This window comes from Phyllopteryx taeniolatus, chromosome 8, assembly GCF_024500385.1.
Source record: "Phyllopteryx taeniolatus isolate TA_2022b chromosome 8, UOR_Ptae_1.2, whole genome shotgun sequence".
Lineage (NCBI taxonomy): Eukaryota > Metazoa > Chordata > Actinopteri > Syngnathiformes > Syngnathidae > Phyllopteryx > Phyllopteryx taeniolatus.
Genome location: NC_084509.1, coordinates 1,818,957 through 1,841,226, shown reverse-complemented (window position 1 = coordinate 1,841,226; position 22,270 = coordinate 1,818,957). Strand labels below are relative to the sequence as shown.

At 41.3% G+C, this 22,270-nt stretch overlaps 1 protein-coding gene and 1 long non-coding RNA gene across 2 annotated transcripts in view; one reads left to right on the top strand and one right to left on the bottom strand.

Annotated features, from left to right (window-relative positions):
* The window catches only part of LOC133482571 (uncharacterized), a 102,698-nt gene that overhangs the window by 62,734 nt on the left and 17,694 nt on the right, over positions 1-22,270 (bottom strand). The window lies entirely within an intron of this gene.
* zgc:162730 (uncharacterized protein LOC564559 homolog) lies at positions 11,355-14,114 on the top strand. Its single transcript, XM_061782421.1, has 2 exons — positions 11,355-11,513; positions 11,861-14,114. The coding sequence occupies exons 1-2, from the start codon at positions 11,481-11,483 to the stop codon at positions 13,115-13,117; spliced, it is 1,290 nt and encodes a 429-aa protein (XP_061638405.1). The 5' UTR covers positions 11,355-11,480; the 3' UTR covers positions 13,118-14,114.

The window sequence follows — 22,270 nt, the reverse complement described above, 5'->3', positions numbered from 1 at the left end:
AAAATTTGTGCTGTGCAGGGATTATCCAGGATTTTTACATTTGAAACCACGACCTTTCGTGCAAAACTGGATTGCGAATGCAACATAATCATTTTGTTGAAGCAGATCATTAATATGGTATTACTCTAGTGGTAACAAGTGTTTGCTTATGTTATAGGATGTTTTTTACATCATATACAGTATGTTTTTGGAATTAGAAGTTCTCCTTGTAAAATTAATCCTTGCCTTAATTGAATACTGCAACCACAAGGTGTGACCGGCACATAATCATTGCTGGAAAAAGAACATCAGTCGCTGATTAATGTCCATCCTATGAAACTGTTGTTCCATGCCTCAAAGAAACTCTTAACACTAGCACTGTGGGACAACTGTGGCCTTGATTTATATACTGTACATTATGTTCCACATATTTAATTTTGAGGATTTTGAATGTGACCTGAACATGATCTTGTGTTTTACCATCTACGTGACACACACACTTGCACACTACTTTTCCCATTACATCTTTACACATTCACGTTCAGAGACTCTTTCATATGTGAGGAGTGAGTGGCAGTAGTGTGCGTGTGTGTGTACTTGTGTATGTCAACAGTGGCGTAGTGGGAAATACAAAGTGTATGTGAGAGTGGAGGACAGTTGAAGCATTGAACGAGGACAGAAGAGCGCCATTGTCTTTCTTTTTCCCCCCAGGTAACCCCTTGTGTTGGCAGTCTATTTATTTAGACCAACCAAAAGACACAGTGTATAGTGAGTTGCAATATATTTCAAGCACGATGAATGCAATGCCATTTTAGATATTACAATAATCCAGTAAATACTGTATATCGTTTTTCTTCATTTGAAACATTGCTACTGTTTCTGTGGCTCTCTCTATGTTTCTACGATTTTTTTTTTTTAAACATGTATAGTCTTCTTCACCATAAACACGCAAACACTCAAGACTCTGGTCGGAATTTTTCAGATAAAAAAATATATATTTTAGCCTGTGGTTAAGAGGCCACAATGAGTAGAACATATCCATATTTACGTGGACATGACCTTATGTTTCAAATCGTGTACCAACCAGGTGTCCTGTACTTTGTCTCGCTTTGATTGACTGAGTCCAAATATAGACTCCAACTCTTGAATCATTTGTTGTGTATTATCGGTTTATGACCGCTAATACACCTATGGGAAGCCCTAAATGTGATAAGTCTCTCTCTTGTGTTTTATTTCTACAAAAGAGCCATCGTCCTTTTTTTCCTTCTTGACAAAATGACAAGGGGGGGCGCATATAGAGCAAAGTGTAAGAAGAATACTATCAAAGGGGAAGAGTAGGGGGCCCAGATGAGTTAAAAGTGGGTCAGAAAAATATAGTAGTTATTTGTAGCCAAATTTCATTCAATGGGAAAATGTGATGCTTGAGCTGACGTTCAATGCAGCATTATTCATGTTATTCATTAAAAGAATTCTGATGCAACACTAAAATATTTTGAACAAGCCCGGTCGTATACGTACGTAGGTTTCATACTGTAAATAAACAAATTCTTGTCACAGCCAGTACATCACCACTGAGTCCTGTCTTTGAGAGCACAGCAAGGGGAAAAGTTTGACATCTTCAACACATAAAGGAATGTGCAAAATTATTCACATATTAACTTCAGATTCCTAAAGCCAAGAAAGAATAATAAAACAAATACATTGTGCAGGAGTGAAATTATTATAAATTCTTGGACCTATTCAATCAATAGTGACTAGAAAAGTAACTCTAAATTGATTGATCAATCAATCAGTGGTTGCAATAGTTCAGGGGTCGGTAACCTTAAACACTCCAAGACATTTGGACCGGCACAGGGAAAAAAAAAAAAAAAAAGAGGGCGCCACGAGATCCTTTTGACATCGAAAGTGAGGATGACAGTTTAGCTTACTATAGTGCTGCATTAATTACATCGATGAACTGCTCCAGAGAACACAATCATTTATTTCTGCATGAAACAAAAGCTTACTTTCAAATAAATGTAAATGTATTTATGAAATTAAAGCCAAAATGAAATTATCCACCTACAGTAAACCAAAAATGCCATCTGCTTGTGTTCCGTCATCATTTTATCACCTGTGAAGTCAGCTGTCGACTTGAATTAAAAAGGACTATTTCATATAACAATGAAATATATATATATAGGGATGTTTGTTTGTAATATAGTTCATGTAGCACGTAGCATTAAACGTTCTGTTCTTCAGAAACTCTTATGACTAAGCAATGTCACAGTATTTCATTTCAAAGTCACCAGAGAGTCACAGCAAAAGAAAGACATCCAGAGCCATGGGTTACCGACCCATGCACGAGTTGTCTTATATCTTTGTCTTATTACCTATAAGGTTGGCCGTTACATTTTCCAAAAAATACATATTAACCCTTTTCTAGAAGAATTTGAACTTTTCTGTGAAATAAATCTGCTGTCTGGTCCGTCAGGTTACCACAACAGAGTAACGTAATGTGTGATGTGAAATGTCAGTAAAAAAAATATAATGGTTTTAAAAAAAAAAAAAAAACACTCTTTAATAATCGGCAATCAGGAATGCATTCAAGAAAACTGAGTGGATTTGAAAGACAACAAAAAATATAGTTTGATAGGCGTATTGCATTGTCTTGTATTTGTATTATTACATTATAATCAATACGCTATAAAATAGCGTAGGTATAGTAACAACAAAGCTAATCTTGTTTTTGTAGCCTTTTCTTTTACCAAATAACTTCACACACAGAGCATATAGCTTACAGTTGACATTCATTTGTGTCCTCTGGAGTTTAAATTTCCCATTTTACTTAGGTGCCTTGCTCAGGGGCACCACGTCTGTGAACGTTGGATGTGCGGTGTCGGGCCATGCTCTTATGCCAGTCAAGGGAATCGACGTATTTGGGTGGTTCTTTACCACTTGGCCACAGCTGTCTAATAGCCCTTATCATAAACTTTCAAATATCTCATGATCTATTTTTACTTTATGAAAATTAGAGCCCAAATAATAAAGCTGGTTAGCTGTTTTTTTCTTTCATTGCACAATCCAAAAACAAACCGTAGGGTGTTCTGTACTTTATGGCCATTCTAGAATGCAACCAGGACTCATTTCCTAGAATTTGCTCCGGCTTGAAGTTCAGGACATTTCGTTTCATTTTCCTACACTGGTTTCCCATCTGTCACTCCTCCCTCCTTCTCCACTCTCAGTGCAGCTTGGCCCCATTTCCTTGTTTGAAGGAAGTGAGCATGGGCTTTGGAGTGGAAAGGGAGAAAGAGAACTAAAGTGCATTCACACAAGCCATAGTCGGAGGTGACACATGAGTCAAGCAAGGAAGGGATGCAGCAACGTAATAAGTTAGAAAGCACCAAACAAAATCTGGCTATGTTGAAAATAAATCATTTGCATGTAATAACAGTAATGTTGCCCAATGCAGATGTTTTCTGATAAAAGAGTTCCAACTAAATTAAACCCTCCCTAAAGACTTTGTGCCAAAGATTTCCTAATTCAGAGTCATTCCTGGCAGTCCAACAGTATCCAACATGCCAGAGCAGGCCTTTTTCCATTTAGTCATCATCATCTGGTACTGGTTTCCCTTGGAGCACTCGCTAACCACATTGTCACTATGGCCCTAAAACAAACATTTTCATATAATGTAATACAACCAAATGTCAGTGTCCAACTTAGCCATATTAGCACCATGAATGGATGTCCAAAAATATAATAGGCACAACCAGAGCTAAGATCGTAGTGTTCTCTGGACACTTGGATGAAATTTGGAAAGAAGCCATAGAGCAGAGTGGGAACTCCACACTGGATGAGTCATTCGCGGTGACAGTTGCAGAAATCTCCTGACAACACTCCAGTCACTGTTGTCCGTGAACTAAAGCAAGAACCTGGAACGTGAGCACACTCACGCTGATACGGCATAATTATATTACTCCTGTTGGGGCTGTGTGTGTGTGTGTGTGTGTATGCAAAGCAATCAGGAATTTAATGCCCATCTAGCAGAAGAAGGTGATCCCTTAAATTATTGCAAAGATCATTTCGCTATTTTACAGTTTGCTTTGCTTCATTTTCATTAACTAATTCTAAGTATGTTGTACATTAAAAAAGGACAGTTTGCTAGAATTGCATCCATAGTTTCTGACAAATGTAGTTACTTTATTACCCCTTTATTATACTGATTGTAAATACAGAATTTAGGCCAGGTATTTCTGTGCCCAACAAAAAGGAAAGACAGTGGATGCTCAGAATCACTCACTATGCCGCCTGCCTGACTAACAGTTAATCTTAAAATTGAACGGAATTAATAGTATGAAAGGGTACATATTGTACTTGAACTTAAGTGTGTAAACTGATGTGACAGCTGTTGCAAAATCACAGTTATGAGCTTGAAACAATAATTATCTCTTACACAAGAGAAACATCTCCAGTCCTTCTTTTTTCTTTTTATTCTTAAAGAAAGAACATCCTCAATCCAGAGCAAAAGGGTCTGTTTCACAATACCTTTTTTTGTTATCGTCGATGTAGGACAAGGACATGTGATCAGAATTTAGCTCACCTGCTGCATTTTCAATCAAAGGTCCCTTCAGAACAGAAATATATTTAAACATAAATCACAGCGGTGTTATTAGCTGCACATATTTCAGACTTCCATCCATCCATCCATTTTCTTCACCGATTATCCTCACTAGGGTCGCGGGCTGCTGGAGCCTATCCCAGCCATCTTCGGGCAGGAGGCGGGGTACACCCGGGAACTGGTCGCCAGCCAATCGCAGGGCACAGAGACAAACAACCATTCGCACTCACATTCACACCTACGGGCAATTTAGAGTCTTCAATCAACCTAACACGCATGTTTTTGGGATGTGGGAGAAAACCGGAGTACCCGGAGAAAACCCACCTAGGCACAGGGAGAACATGCAAACTCCACACAGGCGGGGCCGGGATTTGAACCCCGGTCCCCAGAACTGTGAGGCAGATGTGCTAACCAGTCATCAACCGTGCCGGCCATATTTCAGACTTGACTTGAACAAACCTCCAAATTTGGCTAACCTGAGGTAAAAAAAATAATAATAATAAACTGTTAAATACCTTAACATTAGTTGTGCTATTATCTGAGATTGCAATAACAGTTGAAAATTATTGCTGTGATTGCAACATTTGTGTGTTGGAAGCAGGTAAAGAAAGGAATTAGGCATGTTTTTCCAATAACACACAAAAATACTAGTATTGTATTATTTTATCACAACTTGGGAAGTAAAACCTCTCTGTACTGCAAAGTATAAATTCGTCTTCTTTCAAAGACTTATTTTGTTCTAATGGAGATTGTCTTACAATTAAATGTAAACAATGTTTTGTTTTGTTTTGTTTTTGTTCAAGTAAAACGTTACTGTAGCACCTATGAGCCAATAAATGTGCATTAAGACTCCAACATAAACTGAAAACAAATAGTAAATAAATCATTTTTGGGAATAAATGTTTGTAGCTTTGGACTCTGTACCTGGAGGGGGAATAAAATGGGTGTGGGTTAAATGTTGGCTACAAATATACTCACATGTGCAAAGTGTCGCTTGTGAGTGTTTTGCTGGATCATGCCTGTTTTGGACTTCAAGAACAAAATCTGCAGAAGCCAGTTGAACCAGTCCAGCATCATGCTGCTCTTTGTCACAGGCTGCCCCTTTGTTCTGTCACAGGACTTTCAGCCCTCAGATTCGTCTCACATCTTCAAAACAAGTCCACAGGAATAATATGTGATACTCTCAAGGATTTCGTAGTTTACACTTTATATTGCTCTTATAATTCCTTTCAATTTTCTTGTTTCCAATGTTCCATTTAGGGACCAGCATGGTGTACTCATGTCTGCCTTAAAATCAAAAGGTTTTGGTTTTTGTGTTTCGTTTTACGTGGGTTTTCCCCAGGTGTGCCGTGAGGTTGATTAGCGACAGTCCAGGGTGTATAGCACCTCTCAGCCAAAGTGCCAAAGCCAAAAGCCAAAGAGTATAAAAATCTAAATCGGACAAATAAGAGGAGGAACCAACAAGAATGTTTTGTTGAGTTATTGATTTATTGAAATTGGGTCCATGTAACATTTGGAAAATGTAAACGCCAGGCAAAAATTCATTCCTGTTTGTTTCCCTGTTGTCCTGAACATGAAAAGTTCTTATGAGTCATTCTTTGTCATGCCAGATTACTGGTAATGGCAAAAACAACAAATTGCTGCTAAAGAACACAACCTACTTTACACTTTTGCTCTTTGTCGTCACGGAAAACCTTCTGTGGTAGCATAACGAAAAAGCCAAAGAAAAACCTTGAAGGACAATATACAGTATATGGAGTTAATCCTGTGCCCTGCGATTGACTGGCGACCAGTTCAGGGTGTAGTTCGCCTTTCGCCCGAAGTCAGCTGGGATAGGCTCCAGCGCCCCGCGACCCTAACAAGGATAAGCGGTGTTGAAAATGGAAATGGAGTTAATCCTGTATATAGTCTTGTGAGATTTGCTGAAGTCTCACATGAATTTATGGATGATGGTTGCTTGAACTCCAAGTTTGACTTTAGAGGCATATTTTTCCAAAAATTGTTGGTTGAAGACCAAAGTAATTGAAACTGTGGGCTGATCTACTTTTGAGGTGCCACTGTATTACACATAAAATGTATAGCTTTTTGTGTAAATGGTTGAAATCTTCATATGCAATATATGATATTGCAGAAAAAAAACTTTGCTTTCTACCAAAGTCACAATCAAGTTATGCTGTGCAGACAGTACATGTTATAGCTGATAAGGTCGGAGTGTCTAAAGAGTGTATAAGGCAGGTAGTTCTCCTGACCATCATGTCAAAATGGGACTCCAGGCAAACTTCATTTCCTCACCTACATTTTTCTTATCTTTTCATATCTTGAGTTACTTTCCTTCTTTCTCACTGTTCTTGAAACGAGGGGAAGGGAGTGGGGGAATTACCACATTGCTACAGCAGCCACGCTCTTCTCACAGAGCTGTTGCTAAGAAACTGTTGGAACTGCGCCTGCTTACGAGCATAATGTTGCAATGTTTGACAAGTCTCCATAGTAATGTTTCAATGGGCATGGTTAAATATTTGCAAACAATCACTTATTAGAGCAGGGGAGTCAAACAGTAAATCTCGGAAGGAAAAAGTGAAGGGGAGGTCATATAAGGGTTATGTTGTATTTATTTATTTTTTTCATAAAAACTGTTGTTGTTGAGAAGATGATAACAATCTTTAGTCAGTACCATAATCCTTCCCATCATCATCGTCAACTTTATTTCAGTCTCTGGACTTTCTCACCATTGTTGTTGTTGACATCACTTTGCATTCATCACAAGCGGGACTGATGATTAACACAGTGACTGACTCCAGGATGAGTTGGACTTTGGAATTGCGCCTTAACATCCCCACACTACTTTGGCCTTCTTTGGAATTCTGAGGGATAATGAAAATATGAGACTTCTTTAAAATGAAAGCAGTAGCAGGGTAGTAATTACACCTACAGTACATCACACATGACCTATATTTGGGCATAACTGGCTGATGCTCTTCAGTGACAGAGCAAAAGCGGATAAAAACGGCTATATATAGATAGGAAACAACAAAACTAATAACAATGGGAGGCTGGTGTTTGGTCAAATGTTTTCTTTTTTTTCCACATAACACCAGCAACAGGTTCACTGTTTGATTTCAGTTCACAAAAGCAAATTTTGGCTAGTTGAAGATAACATTCAGTACCGTATAGTATAGTATCATGTCGTGCTGTTATTTATCCATCCATCCATTTCCAACACCGCTTATCCTGGTTAGGGTCACGGGGCGCTGGAGCCTATACCAGCTGACTTCGGGCGAAAGGCGGACTACACCCTGAACTGGTCGCCAGTCAACCATTCGTACTCACATTCACACCGTCACTGAGTGGGAACTGAACCCACGCTGCCCGCACCAAAGTCAGGCGAGTGCACCACTACACCATCAGTGACGTGCTGTTATTTATTGAAACAAAAATCATTTGAATCATTAAACAGAATGACTCATATATATATACCAGCATATTCTATGAATAGAAAATCATTATTCTGATGCATGGATTCTAATATTTTACAATAGAATAACATACAGTATATAGTTGGCCCCCCATTGCAGGCATGGCAACTTCAACTTTTCCTGGAAGACTTTGGACAAGATGTTGCAGTGTGTCCAAGGATTTTTGTCCATTGATGCAAAAGAACACGCGTGAGGTCAGAAGTCAATGGCGTTGCCTCACAGTCTCTGTTTTAGTTCATACTCTGTGTATGATGGGGTTGCGGTCAGGGTTTTGTGCAAGTTTTTCCACATTTTGTATTTATAGTCCTTGCTTTGTGCAATGGAGCACAGTCATGCTGGAACAGAAAAAGGCCTTCCAGAAAATTGTTTCCACAAAGTTGGAAGCATACAATTGTCAATCCCAATATTGAATAAATGTACCCATTTCTAATTACAGACACTTCAAATCATCTTAGTTACATTGGTAACATAGAGACAAAAGACGTTCATAAAAAAAATAAAGTAATCATTATGTAATAGTAACATCTCAAAACTCCATCAAAAACCTCCGATGTGCTTTGATCAATGCAAACACAGTCCCATTAGTGAGTTAATGATCCATCTGTGAAAAAATCGAAACATTATTTGGAGTAGTGACAGGATATTGCGTCCTTGAGTCATGTTACCAGTGATGACGTACAGTATGTACAGTAAATTAATTGACATGTTCTAACATGTATGGCTTAGCAAGAAAAACACAGTTGAAAAGTTGGAATAGAAATCTCTATTACTCAACAAGAAAAATAGACAACAATTTGGCATTAAATAAGAACGCTCCCGTAAATATGTGTACACGTACGTCCGTGCATGTGTGTCAGCCCCTCCCTGTTAGGGTGACTTTCCATGTAACGCATTGCAAAACAGAAACGAGCGAGGTAACCATTAACACGTATGGTCACAGAAATACACATGACATACTACAAACATATATGTCACTTCACCACAAACCTCCAAACTTATGCCCATTAGTTTCCACGCCCAGCCTCAAACTACTGTTTCCAAAGAGTCTAATGCTGTAAGGTTTAGATTTATGCCATGTTATTTATATCTTCCTACAGTTCTAAATAGATAGACATGAGGGGCCCGTCTGGCCTCTGTCAGTCAGCCTGTCTGTCCATATGTCTGAATAAAGGGCCTATGAGTTAGAAGTAAACCCTCAAACATTTAAATTGTTTACAGGAAGACTTGATACAATTTAGTGGCATGGTACAATGTTTATGAATTATTTGGGTCAAAATAAACAAATAACTGTTTCTGGAAGAATTCCTTAAAAACTTGTGTATTAGGGCCCGAGTACCAGGTGGTGCGAATGCCCTCTTGGACAGACGAATGAATTCAGTTCAATTCAATTCAATTTCAATCAATTCACTTGATTTCTCCCCCAAGGGGCAATTTATAAGGGCATAACAGCAGCTTAAAGGACGTACAAAACACACCATTACACATTCGGATTAATTGTCTTTTGGGAGGTTTCAAAATTCCCCCAGCCAGCGTTTTCTAAAGGACGCACACCTGAAATTGAACATGAAGTCAGCCAAAGGTAATTCACACAAATTAGCTTCAGTGGGAAGTACATGTATAGGCATGCGAGACAGATGGGCGACACTCAACTGTGAAGCTTTTCATTTATGCCATGTAAAGGAGCAAAGTTGAACGATCCTTTCCAGGATTTGCCATAAACAAGGGGAAGGGAGGGTCTGTTCATCACTCCTTTCAGCTTTATTTGTGATAGCTTAAAAATTGTTGGAATGTAGAAATATACATGCATACAGTACATACATACATACATGTACATACATATGAGAAAGTAATTTCATTTGTGGCTTTGTTACTTTGTTTAGATTTACGACAGTTAGTATATATTCATTGTACATCATTTCCTGCAGTTCTTCTTTTTTTTTTTAAATGATAGATAACATAATACATGAAATAGCTTTAAACATCCTTTCCCACCCCAATCACATTAGATTCTGCATTCACTATGCTGTGATGACTAAGCTACCAATAGGTTTAGTTAAGTAAGATTGTTCTGGAAGGATTGTTGCTTCCAGTAACAACGACTGACTGATGTGTTCTTTGTTGCTCCAGGGTTAGTGAGCAAATTCTGGAAATGAACATACATTATGTGTATGTGGTCACCACTTACAAAATGATCAGATAACATGAATACGCACACAATGTTGAAGTAGAATTTTCTACTGAGGCAACAACTGTCACTTCTCTGAAATGATCTGAGAAGCAAAACAAAAATCACATCTATGGTAAACTCACCATTGAAACTGTGAATTAAAAAACAAACAAAAAAAGAAACCCACTCACCATGATAACAATAATCTTCTGGTAAAGATATTCAGCTTTGTGGGTGTTTTTCTTCCCCCTCAACAGTGAAAGAAAAGGGACCACAGGTTTATTTCCACTTAGGGCCATAAAGTTAAAGTGGGATTCAACTCTTCAACCAAAATACCCACAAAAATGTGCTCAGTGTGGTTTAATGTGAACAATAAAGCAGCCAAACTTGTATTTCTATGTCTTCAGTTTTGTTTTGTTTTTGGTTTTTTTTCTGACCAAAGGTTTCAATGCCTGGTAATCAATAGTCATGTTTGCATGCTAGTTGCACTCTTTCTGGTAGAATATTCATGATCTACAGTAATCGTAACAGAAACTGAAATGCTGGGGAAATATTACTCAATATATCCTGGCAAGGTTAATTTCCCTGCTTTGTGTGGGTAAAAACATTCAGAAACTATACAGTAAGTGGTCACCTACACAATGATTAATGACACTTTGAATGTATGATTACGTGTCTCTGTTAGGGCTTTTGCTATGAAAGTAGTTTTGACTACTATTTTTGAAGGATGAAAATAGCAAAATGTAAAGGTTGCTTGACAGTTTTTTTTTCACATCTGGGTGCTCAAGATGGTAAATTGGCTTATCACTCTCTGGGGAGAACCTCTCATCAATCATAGGAATTGCCATAAAGAATGGGGAGAGATACATTGGAAAAACAAATACGCTCGCGTTGTACAGCAGGCTAAAAGGGCTTTTATTTCAGACGACCACAAAACTGACACATTTCACACAGCTTACTAAAAATACAGTTTTCGCTTCTGTGTGTGTGTGTGTGCGTGTGTGTGTGTGCGCGCGCATGCATGTTTCTGCTGTGTCTGTTTTGTAAAAACGCCCAACCCTGAGCTCACATGAAACTTGAGGTGGAGGGTGGGACATCCGGGAACATAGCGAGTGGAAACTCCTCCCAACTTGAGGAGGAGTTTCTAAGGCAGTCATAAAAAGTGCAGCAGACCAAGTGGATCTCAACATACTTGGCTCTGGACACAGGTATTGAAGAGTGAACAGAGGATCTGAGTTGACTCTCCCGGCCTAAAGGGTACAGCATGTCTGAAATACATGACAACATTTTCACAAAGGTGAGTCAGTGGTTACCCGTATTTTGGATTGTCTCTGTAAGTGTTGTCCTTAGGAAGTTGGCTTGCGTATTACCAAACTAGTGGTATGACAGTAAACACATTGAGTTTTGTTTAACTAACCAACCAAGAGGCTTAGGTTGTCTTTGCGTTGTTTCTGTCTAATAGCCATATGTTTTAGTTAAAAACATACAAATTCAGTCAGGATTTTCTGGGTGAATTTGTTTCAAACGTATTCTATTGATGTGTGATAAGATCTGTAAACTATAGAGTTACCATTGTATTTGCTGTAGAAAGTCTGCCTCAAGCTTTATCGCATGTATTTTAACGAGTCAATCTTTCTGCAACAGAACCTTTTGAACCTGTCCCTGGATGATGCCTTTCTCCCAAGACCATCTCAGCTCAAAGTCCCAAGACAGGGTCGACAGAACCGGTCCACCTCGTTCTTCTCACCCTCTTCCCCGCCTGGCTCCTCCAATCTCAGTTTCAGCACTGAGCATATCAACGACGATGACAGCGGCAGCTCGCTATGGTCATCAAACATCTGGAGTCAGCCACCCGGTCTACAAACGAAAGCATCTGCTCTTCAGGTACGCTCCATGAGCCTATCTGAGTCCAGCATCTCCCTGCTCTCCCCCTTTGGACAACGCAAGAACCTGGAAGCTTTTCCCTCTGGACCTGTCACAACTGTGGCTCCTCCACCGGGCTTCCCTCCCGCAGCCAACCTGCCCGCCCAGGTGCCACCCATGCTGTCGTCCAACCGCTACAAGACTGAGCTCTGCCGTGGCTTCCAGGAGACAGGCAGCTGTAAATATGGCAGCAAGTGCCAGTTTGCCCACGGTGAAGCGGAGTTGCGTGGAATGTATCGCCACCCCAAGTACAAGACAGAGCCTTGCAGAACCTTCTACAACTTTGGGTACTGCCCATATGGTTCTCGCTGCCACTTTATCCACGAGGAAAAAATCAGTGAAGGCCAACTAACATCTGGCAAATTCCAGACTCAGCGCCAGCCAACTCCCAACGCAACCAATGGCCAGAATTCGCGCCACCAACTCCGCCAGAGTGTCAGCTTTGCAGGGTTCCTGGGCTCGTCACGGACCTCCCCTCCTCCGGCATTCCCTACATCCTTCACTGATCCTAATCTGGGCTTCAGCAGGGCTGCTTCTGTGTCTCCACCTCCAGCAGATCTGATGTCTCCAGTGTTTGGCGACTCCCTCACGCGGGAAGTAGCAGCATTCCAGTTTGGCACCCATCAAACCCGTGCCAGCTCTGGAGACATCCACAACATTCCTCTCATAGTGGAACCAAAAGCCTCGCGCTGCATGTGTGGCCACGGGAATGACTTCTCTGCTTTGCACGGCAACAACGGCAGAGGCTTTGCCAAGATGGTGGATGGGAACCAGGATGACAGCAGTGCCTTGTTTGCAGGTTCCAGCCATGGTGGATCAATGAAGCATGCTAGTCTCCAGCGTTTCTCCTCAGAGGACTCCCTAGAAGACAGCTACAGCAGTAGCAGCGGAGGTTCCAGCGGGTCTGAGTCTCCGACTTTCGATGGATCGGCCACCAAGAGGCTTACTGTATTTGAACGTTTGTCCTTGTCCGACTAAGGGAAACCACAGAAGAGAACTTTGTCTCTAGTCTTTCTTCAGAACCAGAACTGATCAGGACAAAGTCATCCTTTGGTGACACAATAACACATAATGTTCTTAATTCATGTTTGTCAAATCTGAACTTGTCTTTGACAAAAAGATCACTGTAGCAATATAACAACAAATTCGCATTATAAGTGTAGCAAATCAGACCTTTTTATGTGGTCTTCCATAGATTGTGACCATACCAGCAATTTGGCTGGTTTGCAAATTTACATCTGCAGTGATCAAAATGGCTCATCAGTTGAGAAAATCTGTAGTATCGTGCCTGGAACATTCTTCCTGCCTCACAAGCTTGTGCTCCTCAGTGCCAAGAACAGTATGTTTGATCCCGTGGCCTTCAAGAGGAAGACCTCACGTGTGTAATTGATGACATTTTATCTGTGACATGCACTTTATAGCAAATTTGAGGGAGAAAACTGCCTCCCGGTAGCATTTAACCAATGCTTCATACATCACTCTACTGCGTGTGCGCGTGTGTGGGGGGGGGCGGGGGGTTGTAACTCGCTTGTTTTTTCTGAGACCAGGGGTGCAAGCGGATGCAAGATCAAAGTGTGCAACAGAAAATTAGATGTCAAATGTAAATACATGACCCACTTTTTAACATTTTGTAATCTTGGGCGCTTTCTTAATGTCACCGCCGCCCCCCACCACCACCCTCCACCCCTCCCCCGTATACCTCTTCTAAGGTCCCCTGTTTGATCGACAGCCTGGTTCAGGGACTTGAACACAGTATTCCTTTTGGTTATTGGTTGCCTTGCATTGTTTAACTTAAAGTAATATATTTATTGTCATATTTATTTCTGTTAAAATAAAAAAAAAATTATTTTGTACTTTATTTATGAAGAATTATTCCAAGGTCTGTGAACTACCAATGTGAGAAAAGGGAGTTGAAAAAGAGAATCTTATATTTTTAATTGTCCAAAGTGTCTAAATAAATTTCTGAATAAGGAAATGGGGTTATGTTCTTTTTGTCCCCTTTGTTGTTCTTACACAAGATTCCACAAGAAATATGAAACACTTACATAACACACAGTACAAACATTCATTTTGTGTGTGTAAAGTAAAATAGTAAGTCAGTAAAAAGTAGTGCTCTAGGAAATGAAGATTCGAAAACTTCCATTAATCCATCTTCTGTACCCCTTATCCTCACTTGGGTCACGAGCGAGCTCGAACCTAACCAGCTGGCTTTGGGTAAAAGTGGGGTAAGATTGGTGAACATTTGAGAGATATGTGCTGATCATGTGCTGATCATGATGCTACTGAATTCCTATATTCATAAAATAAATGTTACAAGCATACAGTATAAGAACAAGTGACTAGTAAACACTGTTACTGACTGTTATCAAGCTGACAAGCTCTTATTAAGTTGACCAATAGAACAGTTAGTCATGTTATGAGACACAATAAGTTACTGTAGTGCAACTAATGAGCCTTTTTCATGAATAAATACAGCTCTGGAAAGATAGAAATTGCTTTAAATATATGATTTACATACCTACAGTGTACATAAAGTGAATAGTACGTGATTGCAATTCAAAAAAGTATTTGTTAATGTTAATAATGCTGACTGTATAATTGCATTTAGGCTTAATCTGATTCATTAAAGATGAAAGTAGAGTAAAGCTCCTGTTCCACCACACAACCCTTGACTCAATTCGCCAGTACTTGGCTCTGGATGCCTTGGTTAAGGACAGTAAGTTTTCATGTTGTAGAACCAATTGAAATCATTAATAAATAGAGCTGTGGCAAACCATGCAGGTGAAAATGGAACATAAGAGTGCAGAATTGATCTTTTTAAAGTTTCAATTAGGTCAAACTTAGCAGTGTTATTTGCTTTGCTTGCTTTTCAACCACATGAATCAGTGCTTCTTTCTGACCGGAATTGCCGTCGTCAGCATCTATTATGTCTCTAGGTTTAGTGTTGAAATTTCATGAAAAAGCAGTGTTGAAATTTCCACTAAAAAATCCCACTTTGACCTTGTGTTGAGCAAGCAGTCTCCAAAGCATGGTCTCCAAACCCCATCCGATACTGTCAAAGCAAAGCACTCTTTGTAAACCACATCGTATATCCATCCATCCATCCATTTTCTGAGCCGATTCTCCTCACTAGGGTCGCGGCCACATCGTATAGCCAATTCAAAATATCACTCAGTGTTTCAACATATTTTGAAATAACTCTTCTTGTGATATTGTAAAAAAAAAAAAAAACTTCAAAACTTTGAAATGCCCAAACTTGCAATAGATTTTATTGAATACAGGCATTTAAGTTTTCTTTGACAAAAACAATCCGTGGTAGCTTCATTTGTTTTTGTACAATCTATAATAATGTTTGCATTTTTTGTAAAGTTAGCTCCAGAATGTCCTTCAAAATAAATTTTAAAAAATAAAAATGGTGTGTGCATTGTTATCTCCTTCCAAGTAAAGGCCTCTTTATACTCCCGCAGTCGCGTGGCCGACAACACCCGCATTACATCACGCGGCCGACGAATTGCCCCGCACAGCACCTCTGCGTAGCTTGCCGCGCACCCGACAAAAATAGTTGCTGCGCGTCGAACGCCGCGGAGGTCATCTCTCGTGATTGGTCCGTTTTAGTCACATGCTGTGATGACTTCGCAGCGTGCTCATTGGTTCAACATGCCATCTACGTCACCGCGTTCCCGATCGAATTTGCAGCATAATTAAACGTATCATCTGGTCATCTAGGTCCATTTGTTATGTCATGGTCGCCAATAAGCCTCAATTATGGCAGGAATGTAGGGATGAGGGGATATACAGTACTTTACTAAAAACTTATATATAATTTGGGCCTTAACATTAAGTACACACAAAAAGGAAACACTAATAATAACAGCGTGTCCTTTGTCCAAACACTACATGATGAGCAATAAAGCATATTATTTAGTAATTTAGAACGGAATTATGGGAGTTGTGATCATTACTTTTAGCTATAACTGCAGAGTCTAATCAACCAAAAATTACATTCACAATTGCAATGACATTTGGCCACCAATATTCAATCATTTTTAACTAAATATTGACTTTTGTTTTCATGTGTTGTACATTACAATCAATCTTTTCAGTGAAAAGTAACACAGTATGTGAAGTTTTCACGTTTCATTAAAATATTAATCTACACTAGGGGTAATTAGAGTTTGTTAATCAATGATCTATACCCACATTTGTCAACAATAGAGAGAAAAATGGATTTTCAAAAACTGACCCTTGTCTTTTCTTTTCCGTGCACTGTGTATGTGGTTATACTACAGCTCAACTCCAAGGTAGGAAACACCCAGAATCGCGCCAGTCGATCGAGGCTATTGCCCCGACTGAGCATTGACTTTACCAAAAGTAAACCCTGTTCCACTTTGGAACGAAGGCAGGATGCGTTACCATGACAATGAACAATGTGTAGGCCATAATGTGTAAACAGTGAAGGCTAAAAGAATGGATCAGTGTGTGTGTATGTGTGTGTGTGCGTGTGTGTGTCCCCACATACAGTATATATCATAACAGCCTGTAGAATGGTTTAAGTTCACCAAAGTTTGTTAGTAAAAGAGGAAGCAATGTTTTAACCCTTCGTGCCTTTTGAAAATATGAAAGTCGATCTGAAAAATGTACATCTCTGAGACTTACTGAATTCTTCATTTTTTGGCTCTTCACTCATAGAATACTAAATTTCATATATTGTAATTAAGGCCAGTCGTTATTGCGTACTGTATATTCCTTTCTTGCTCCATAATGGGTCATCTAAACGGTGCACCTTATCATCAACACAGTGCAAAGATTACCAACAGCTGCTCAGGGGCTGTTAATGATCAACCACTAAGCTGTTACTCTCAGAACCTTTCACCCATGTCAGCTGAGCCTGTACGCATGCATGTACACGCACGCACGCGCGCACACAGACACACACACCCAACAATCAGCTGAACACTGGGTAGGGATGAAAGTACGTCTAATACAATGGACACAAAAAGACATAAAAGGTACTGATGATAAAAGCACCAGTGATTTACCTTTGTCTACATATTTAAATTGGTGTTAAAAGTAAAGAGCCAAATCCACAGCAGTGGTAGCTGTTTCAGGCTCACCCCCACTGCTGTGTCAGGAGGTATCACAACGATTTGACAAGGGGGATTAAAGGTACAAGAAAAGGAGATTAGAAATGGTGAAAGTACTCCAACTCCTCTGGGAAAAAAAGTGTTGAAGCAGAGAAGAGCACGACTTCGTACGTGCCACCAGGTGAGAGTTCCTCTCAGAAATTCTGTTCAAGCTTTTCCACCTGAGGCAATGACAACCTAGAATAGGAGGTGCAAATCTTCGGGCCTGTGTGGGCCTGTGTGTGTTTATTGTAGTTAATCATCGTACAGCTCTAGCACTCCCCTCAAAACATCGTCATAGTTTTGGGATTAAGCTTCAATGGTTGAGTAATCATTAAAAGTCTACTGCCGTCAACTCTTCAGAGAATGACATTATGTAACTTCTGCTTTTCTAACTAGGTCAGCTGACATCCGTGACCTACCATTACTTAATGTTTCATAAAATAATCATGTTTATTGCACCTACGACATAGAAACGGGTACTTTGCACTTTGGCTCATTTCGTTTCCTGCATCTTTATACAACCTCTACATCTCAATAAAACATGTTTCAATTAGGTTTTTTTTGCTTCTCTCGAGACTTAAATTGGATCTTTAACAAGCTGAATTTCACATCCATTTTTACTGATTTCTTACAAATGCTACTTGTTTCAGATACTGTATGTCTGAAGTACAATCCAGTCGACTAAATGGTAACTATTCAAATCAGTTCATTGCGATGAAGTAGAGTGTCTCTATTGACAAGCGCAGATCAACGCAGTCTTTTTGCATCAATCTGCTATGCTTAGGTTTTTAAAAAACCCTCTTTTGCCTAGTTGCCTACTTATTTAGATGACGAAGATGATGGAGAATTGAGCCAAAATGAATAAAGAATTAAACAGAAAGTGCTATGTCAACAAGTTCGACTGGTGGGGAAGGAAGGAGGAAATATTTGAGAAGTGACATCACAAAAGCAGCAGCAGAGTGGAAGTGCGATCCTTTTTTAGCCATGTTCGCTCCCTCTGACACATTCCTCGCCACAGCCCCGAGCTCGCCCCGCCTCCTGCTTGCTTTCCCCGCCAGCCTCACTCCTGCGCCAGACCCGCTGCTGTGACGCAAACCCAGGGAACAGTGGGAGGAGACTGGGGGAGATGGAGGTGGGGGATTGCGTGAAGGCAAAGGCACTAAAAATCCCTGAACTCTCCCCTGTTGACAGCTTCACTTTTTTTCTTTGTATAGCTTTAACGCTCACTCACCGGTGCAATTTGTGAGATTTAAAAAACAATCCGGAACTTTTTTTGTTTTTAATACCCTGTGGTGAGCCGTCAGTAACAGCAAAGCCGATCTGCTGGACTAAACTGCTAACCTATATTTACAACCTAAATTCTAATATTTGTTCCATGAAATTGTATTAATTGATTCCCAACAGTTTATTCTCTTGCACAGCTTTCAGTGTGTGTACATGGATTTTGGATTCTTTTGCCCAATCAGATTTCATCCTCAGCCTTCAGAATAAGTACTGCTGTCCAATGCAACTTAAACTACTGTATATTAGTAACAGGACGTTTTCTCTTAATAATCCATCCATCCATTTTCTGAGCCGCTTATCCTCACAAGGGTCGCGGGAGTGCTGGAGCCAATCCCAGCTATCGAGACAGGCAGGAGGCGGGGGTAAACCCTGAACTGGTCGCCAGCCAATCGCAGGGCACATATAAACAAACAACCATTCACACTCACATTCACACCTAGGGGCAATTTAGAGTCTTCAATTAACCTACCATGCATGTTTTGGGGATGTGGGAGGAAACCGGAGTGCCCGGAGAAAACCCACGCAGGCATGGGGAGAACATGCAAACTCCACACAGGCGGGGCCGGGGATTGAACCCAGTTCCTCAGAACTGTGAGGCAGACGCTCTAACCAGTCGACCACCGTGCCGCTCTCTTAATAATGAGATTTCAAATTCACTTGAGAGTGTCCGGTAGGTGGCTCATAGTAATGCTTTGGCATTTTCCATCCTTTGGTTGGTTGTTTAGAGCAGCCCGAGTTCGACTAGCAGAACACGTCTGTAGCAATCGGCACACAATTCGTTCAATAATCAGCATCTCTGGTGAGATCTATTTTATTCAACTGTTTTATGTTTTGTCGTGTTATTAGATAAACATTGCTTCTGAGGTGCTCCAGATGATGTATGTGGCACAGTTGCAATCTGATATATTGCATTTTTGTACAGTGTTGATGATTTCTAGAATTGCGAAATGATAGTGGTGGCATTAAGTCGGGTAAGTCCCCACTGAAGGCCCAGGTACTAAATGCACGGCTGTCCGCTGACTAAACCTATCTAACTTGCTTGTGTCCTTCCGATTTTGCAGAACGGGAAGTGAATCTAGATGAGTAAGTGCAAACGGTGTTGAAAGCAGTACAGCATCTGATATACTTTGCTGGTGTGTCTGTGGATATCTTTCCTCAGGGTAGTGTTTTAAAGGAGATATATTATACTGTATATATTTATTTCACTTTAATTGTTAGTCTGATATTCTTCTGTCGAAATAAGCAAAGGATAAAGAACTACAGCACACTTAGGGTCAATCCCAATTCTACCCCTTCCCCTTCGTCTTTCCCCTTCCCCTTAGCCCTTCAAACAAAGGGCTAAGAGGAAGGAGTAAATGGCCCTAGGAATTGGACGTCATCACCCACCACCCTGCTAGCTGTGTCGTAGGCAGACGCAACAATTGTTTACGTTTTCAAGATGCCGTCTCGTGTCAAATGAATGTTACTATTATTATATTATATATATATATTTTTTTATAAATGTGTCAGTTTGTGCAATTTCTAAAGGTGACTGGTTTTTTGAAACTGTTTATAATAAATGTTTCCTCCCACGTGACAGGATGCATACATTTCTACATTTCATCTTTATCTACTCTAAAAACAAATTTTTATAGAAGGAACATATTTTGACAAACTAACTTTATGGCCTACTTCCGCCTATAAATAACATCAACAACAGCCATCACAAAACACAAAACCAAACATTTGTAAACACACACACACAAAATAAAATATCCCATACAGAATTAATAGAAAAGAACTTGAATATCAGTTGGGCATCTCATAATTTGCAGCGTTAAGGTAAAACATATGTATGCAATTATCAAAGACACACACTTATTTACAGAACATAAAGTTATTGACATTTGGGAACATTTCCATATTGTGATATGGCAGCAGTCCATCCATCCATTTTCTGTACAGCTTATCCTCACGAGGGTCGCAGGCATGCTGGAGCCTATCCCAGCTATCTTCGGGCGAGTGGCGGGGTACACCCTGAACTGGTCGATAGCCAATCACAGGGCACATATAAAAAAACAACCATTCACACTCTCATTCATACCATCCATCCATCCATCCATCCATTCTCTACCGCTTATCCGGGTCGGGTCGCGGGGGCAGTAGCTTCAGCAGAGATGCCCAGACTTCCCTCTCCCCAGCCACTTCATCCAGCTCTTCCGGGGGGATTCCGAGGCGTTCCCAGGCCAGCCGAAGGATGTAGTCTCTCCAGCTTGTCCTGGGTCGTCCCCGGGGTCTCCTCCCGGTGGGACATGCCCGGAACACCTCACCAGGGAGGCGTCCGGGAGGCATCCGAATCAGATGCCCCAGCCACCTCATCTGGCTCCTCTCAATGCGGAGGAGCAGCGGCTCTACTCTGAGATCCTCCTGGATGACCGAGCTTCTCACCCTATCTCTAAGGGAGAGCCCGGACACCCTGCGGAGGAAACTCATTTCGGCCGCTTGTATCCGAGATCTTGTTCTTTCGGTCATGACCCACAGCTCGTGACCATAGGTGAGGGTAGGAACGAAGATCGACCGGTAAATTGAGAGCTTCGCCTTTCGGCTTAGCTCTTTCTTTACCACAACGGACCGATACAAAGTCCGCATCACTGCAGACGCTGCACCGATCCGCCTGTCGATCTCCCGTTCCATTCTTCCCTCACTCGTGAACAAGACCCCAAGATACTTGAATTCCTCCACTTGGGGCAGGATCTCATCCCCGACCTGGAGATGGCATGCCACCCTTTTCCGACTGAGGACCATGGTCTCAGATTTGGAGGTGCTGATTCTCATCCCAGCCGCTTCACACTCGGCTGCGAACTGCTCCAATGAGAGTTGGAGGTCACGGCTTGATGAAGCCAACAGAACCACATCATCTGCAAAAAGCAGAGATGCAATACTGAGGCCACCAAACCGGACCCCCTCTACGCCTCGGCTGCGCCTAGAAATTCTGTCCATAAAAGTTATGAACAGAATCGGCGACAAAGGGCACCCTTGGCGGAGTCCAACCCTCACCGGGAACGAGTCCGACTTACTGCCGGATATGCGGACCAAACTCTGACTCCGGTCCCCCTGAACAGCCCGTATCAGGGGGTTCGGTACCCCATACTCCCGAAGCACTCTCCACAGGACTCCCCGAGGGACACGGTCGAACGCCTTCTCCAAGTCCACAAAACACATGTAGACTGGTTGGGCGAACTCCCATGCACCCTCGAGGACCCTGCCGAGGGTGTAGAGCTGGTCCACTGTTCCACGGCCAGGACGAAAACCACACTGCTCCTCCTGAATCTGAGATTCGACTTCCCGACGGACCCTCCACTCCAGCACCCCTGAATAGACCTTACCAGGGAGGCTGAGCAGTGTGATCCCCCTGTAGTTGGAACACACCCTCCGGTCCCCCTTCTTAAAAAGGGGGACCACCACCCCAGTCTGCCAATCCAGAGGCACTGTCCCCGATGTCCACGCGATGTTGCAGAGGCGTGTCAACCAGGACAGCCCCACAACATCCAGAGCCTTTAGGAACTCCGGGCGAATCTCATCCACCCCCTGGGGCCCTGCTTTTTAATGACCTCGGTGACCTCAAACCCAGAGATAGGAGAGCCCGCCTCAGAGAACCCACACTCTGCTTCCCCATGGGAAGGCGTGTCGGTGGAATTGAGGAGGTCTTCGAAGTATTCTCCCCACCGACTCACAACGTCCC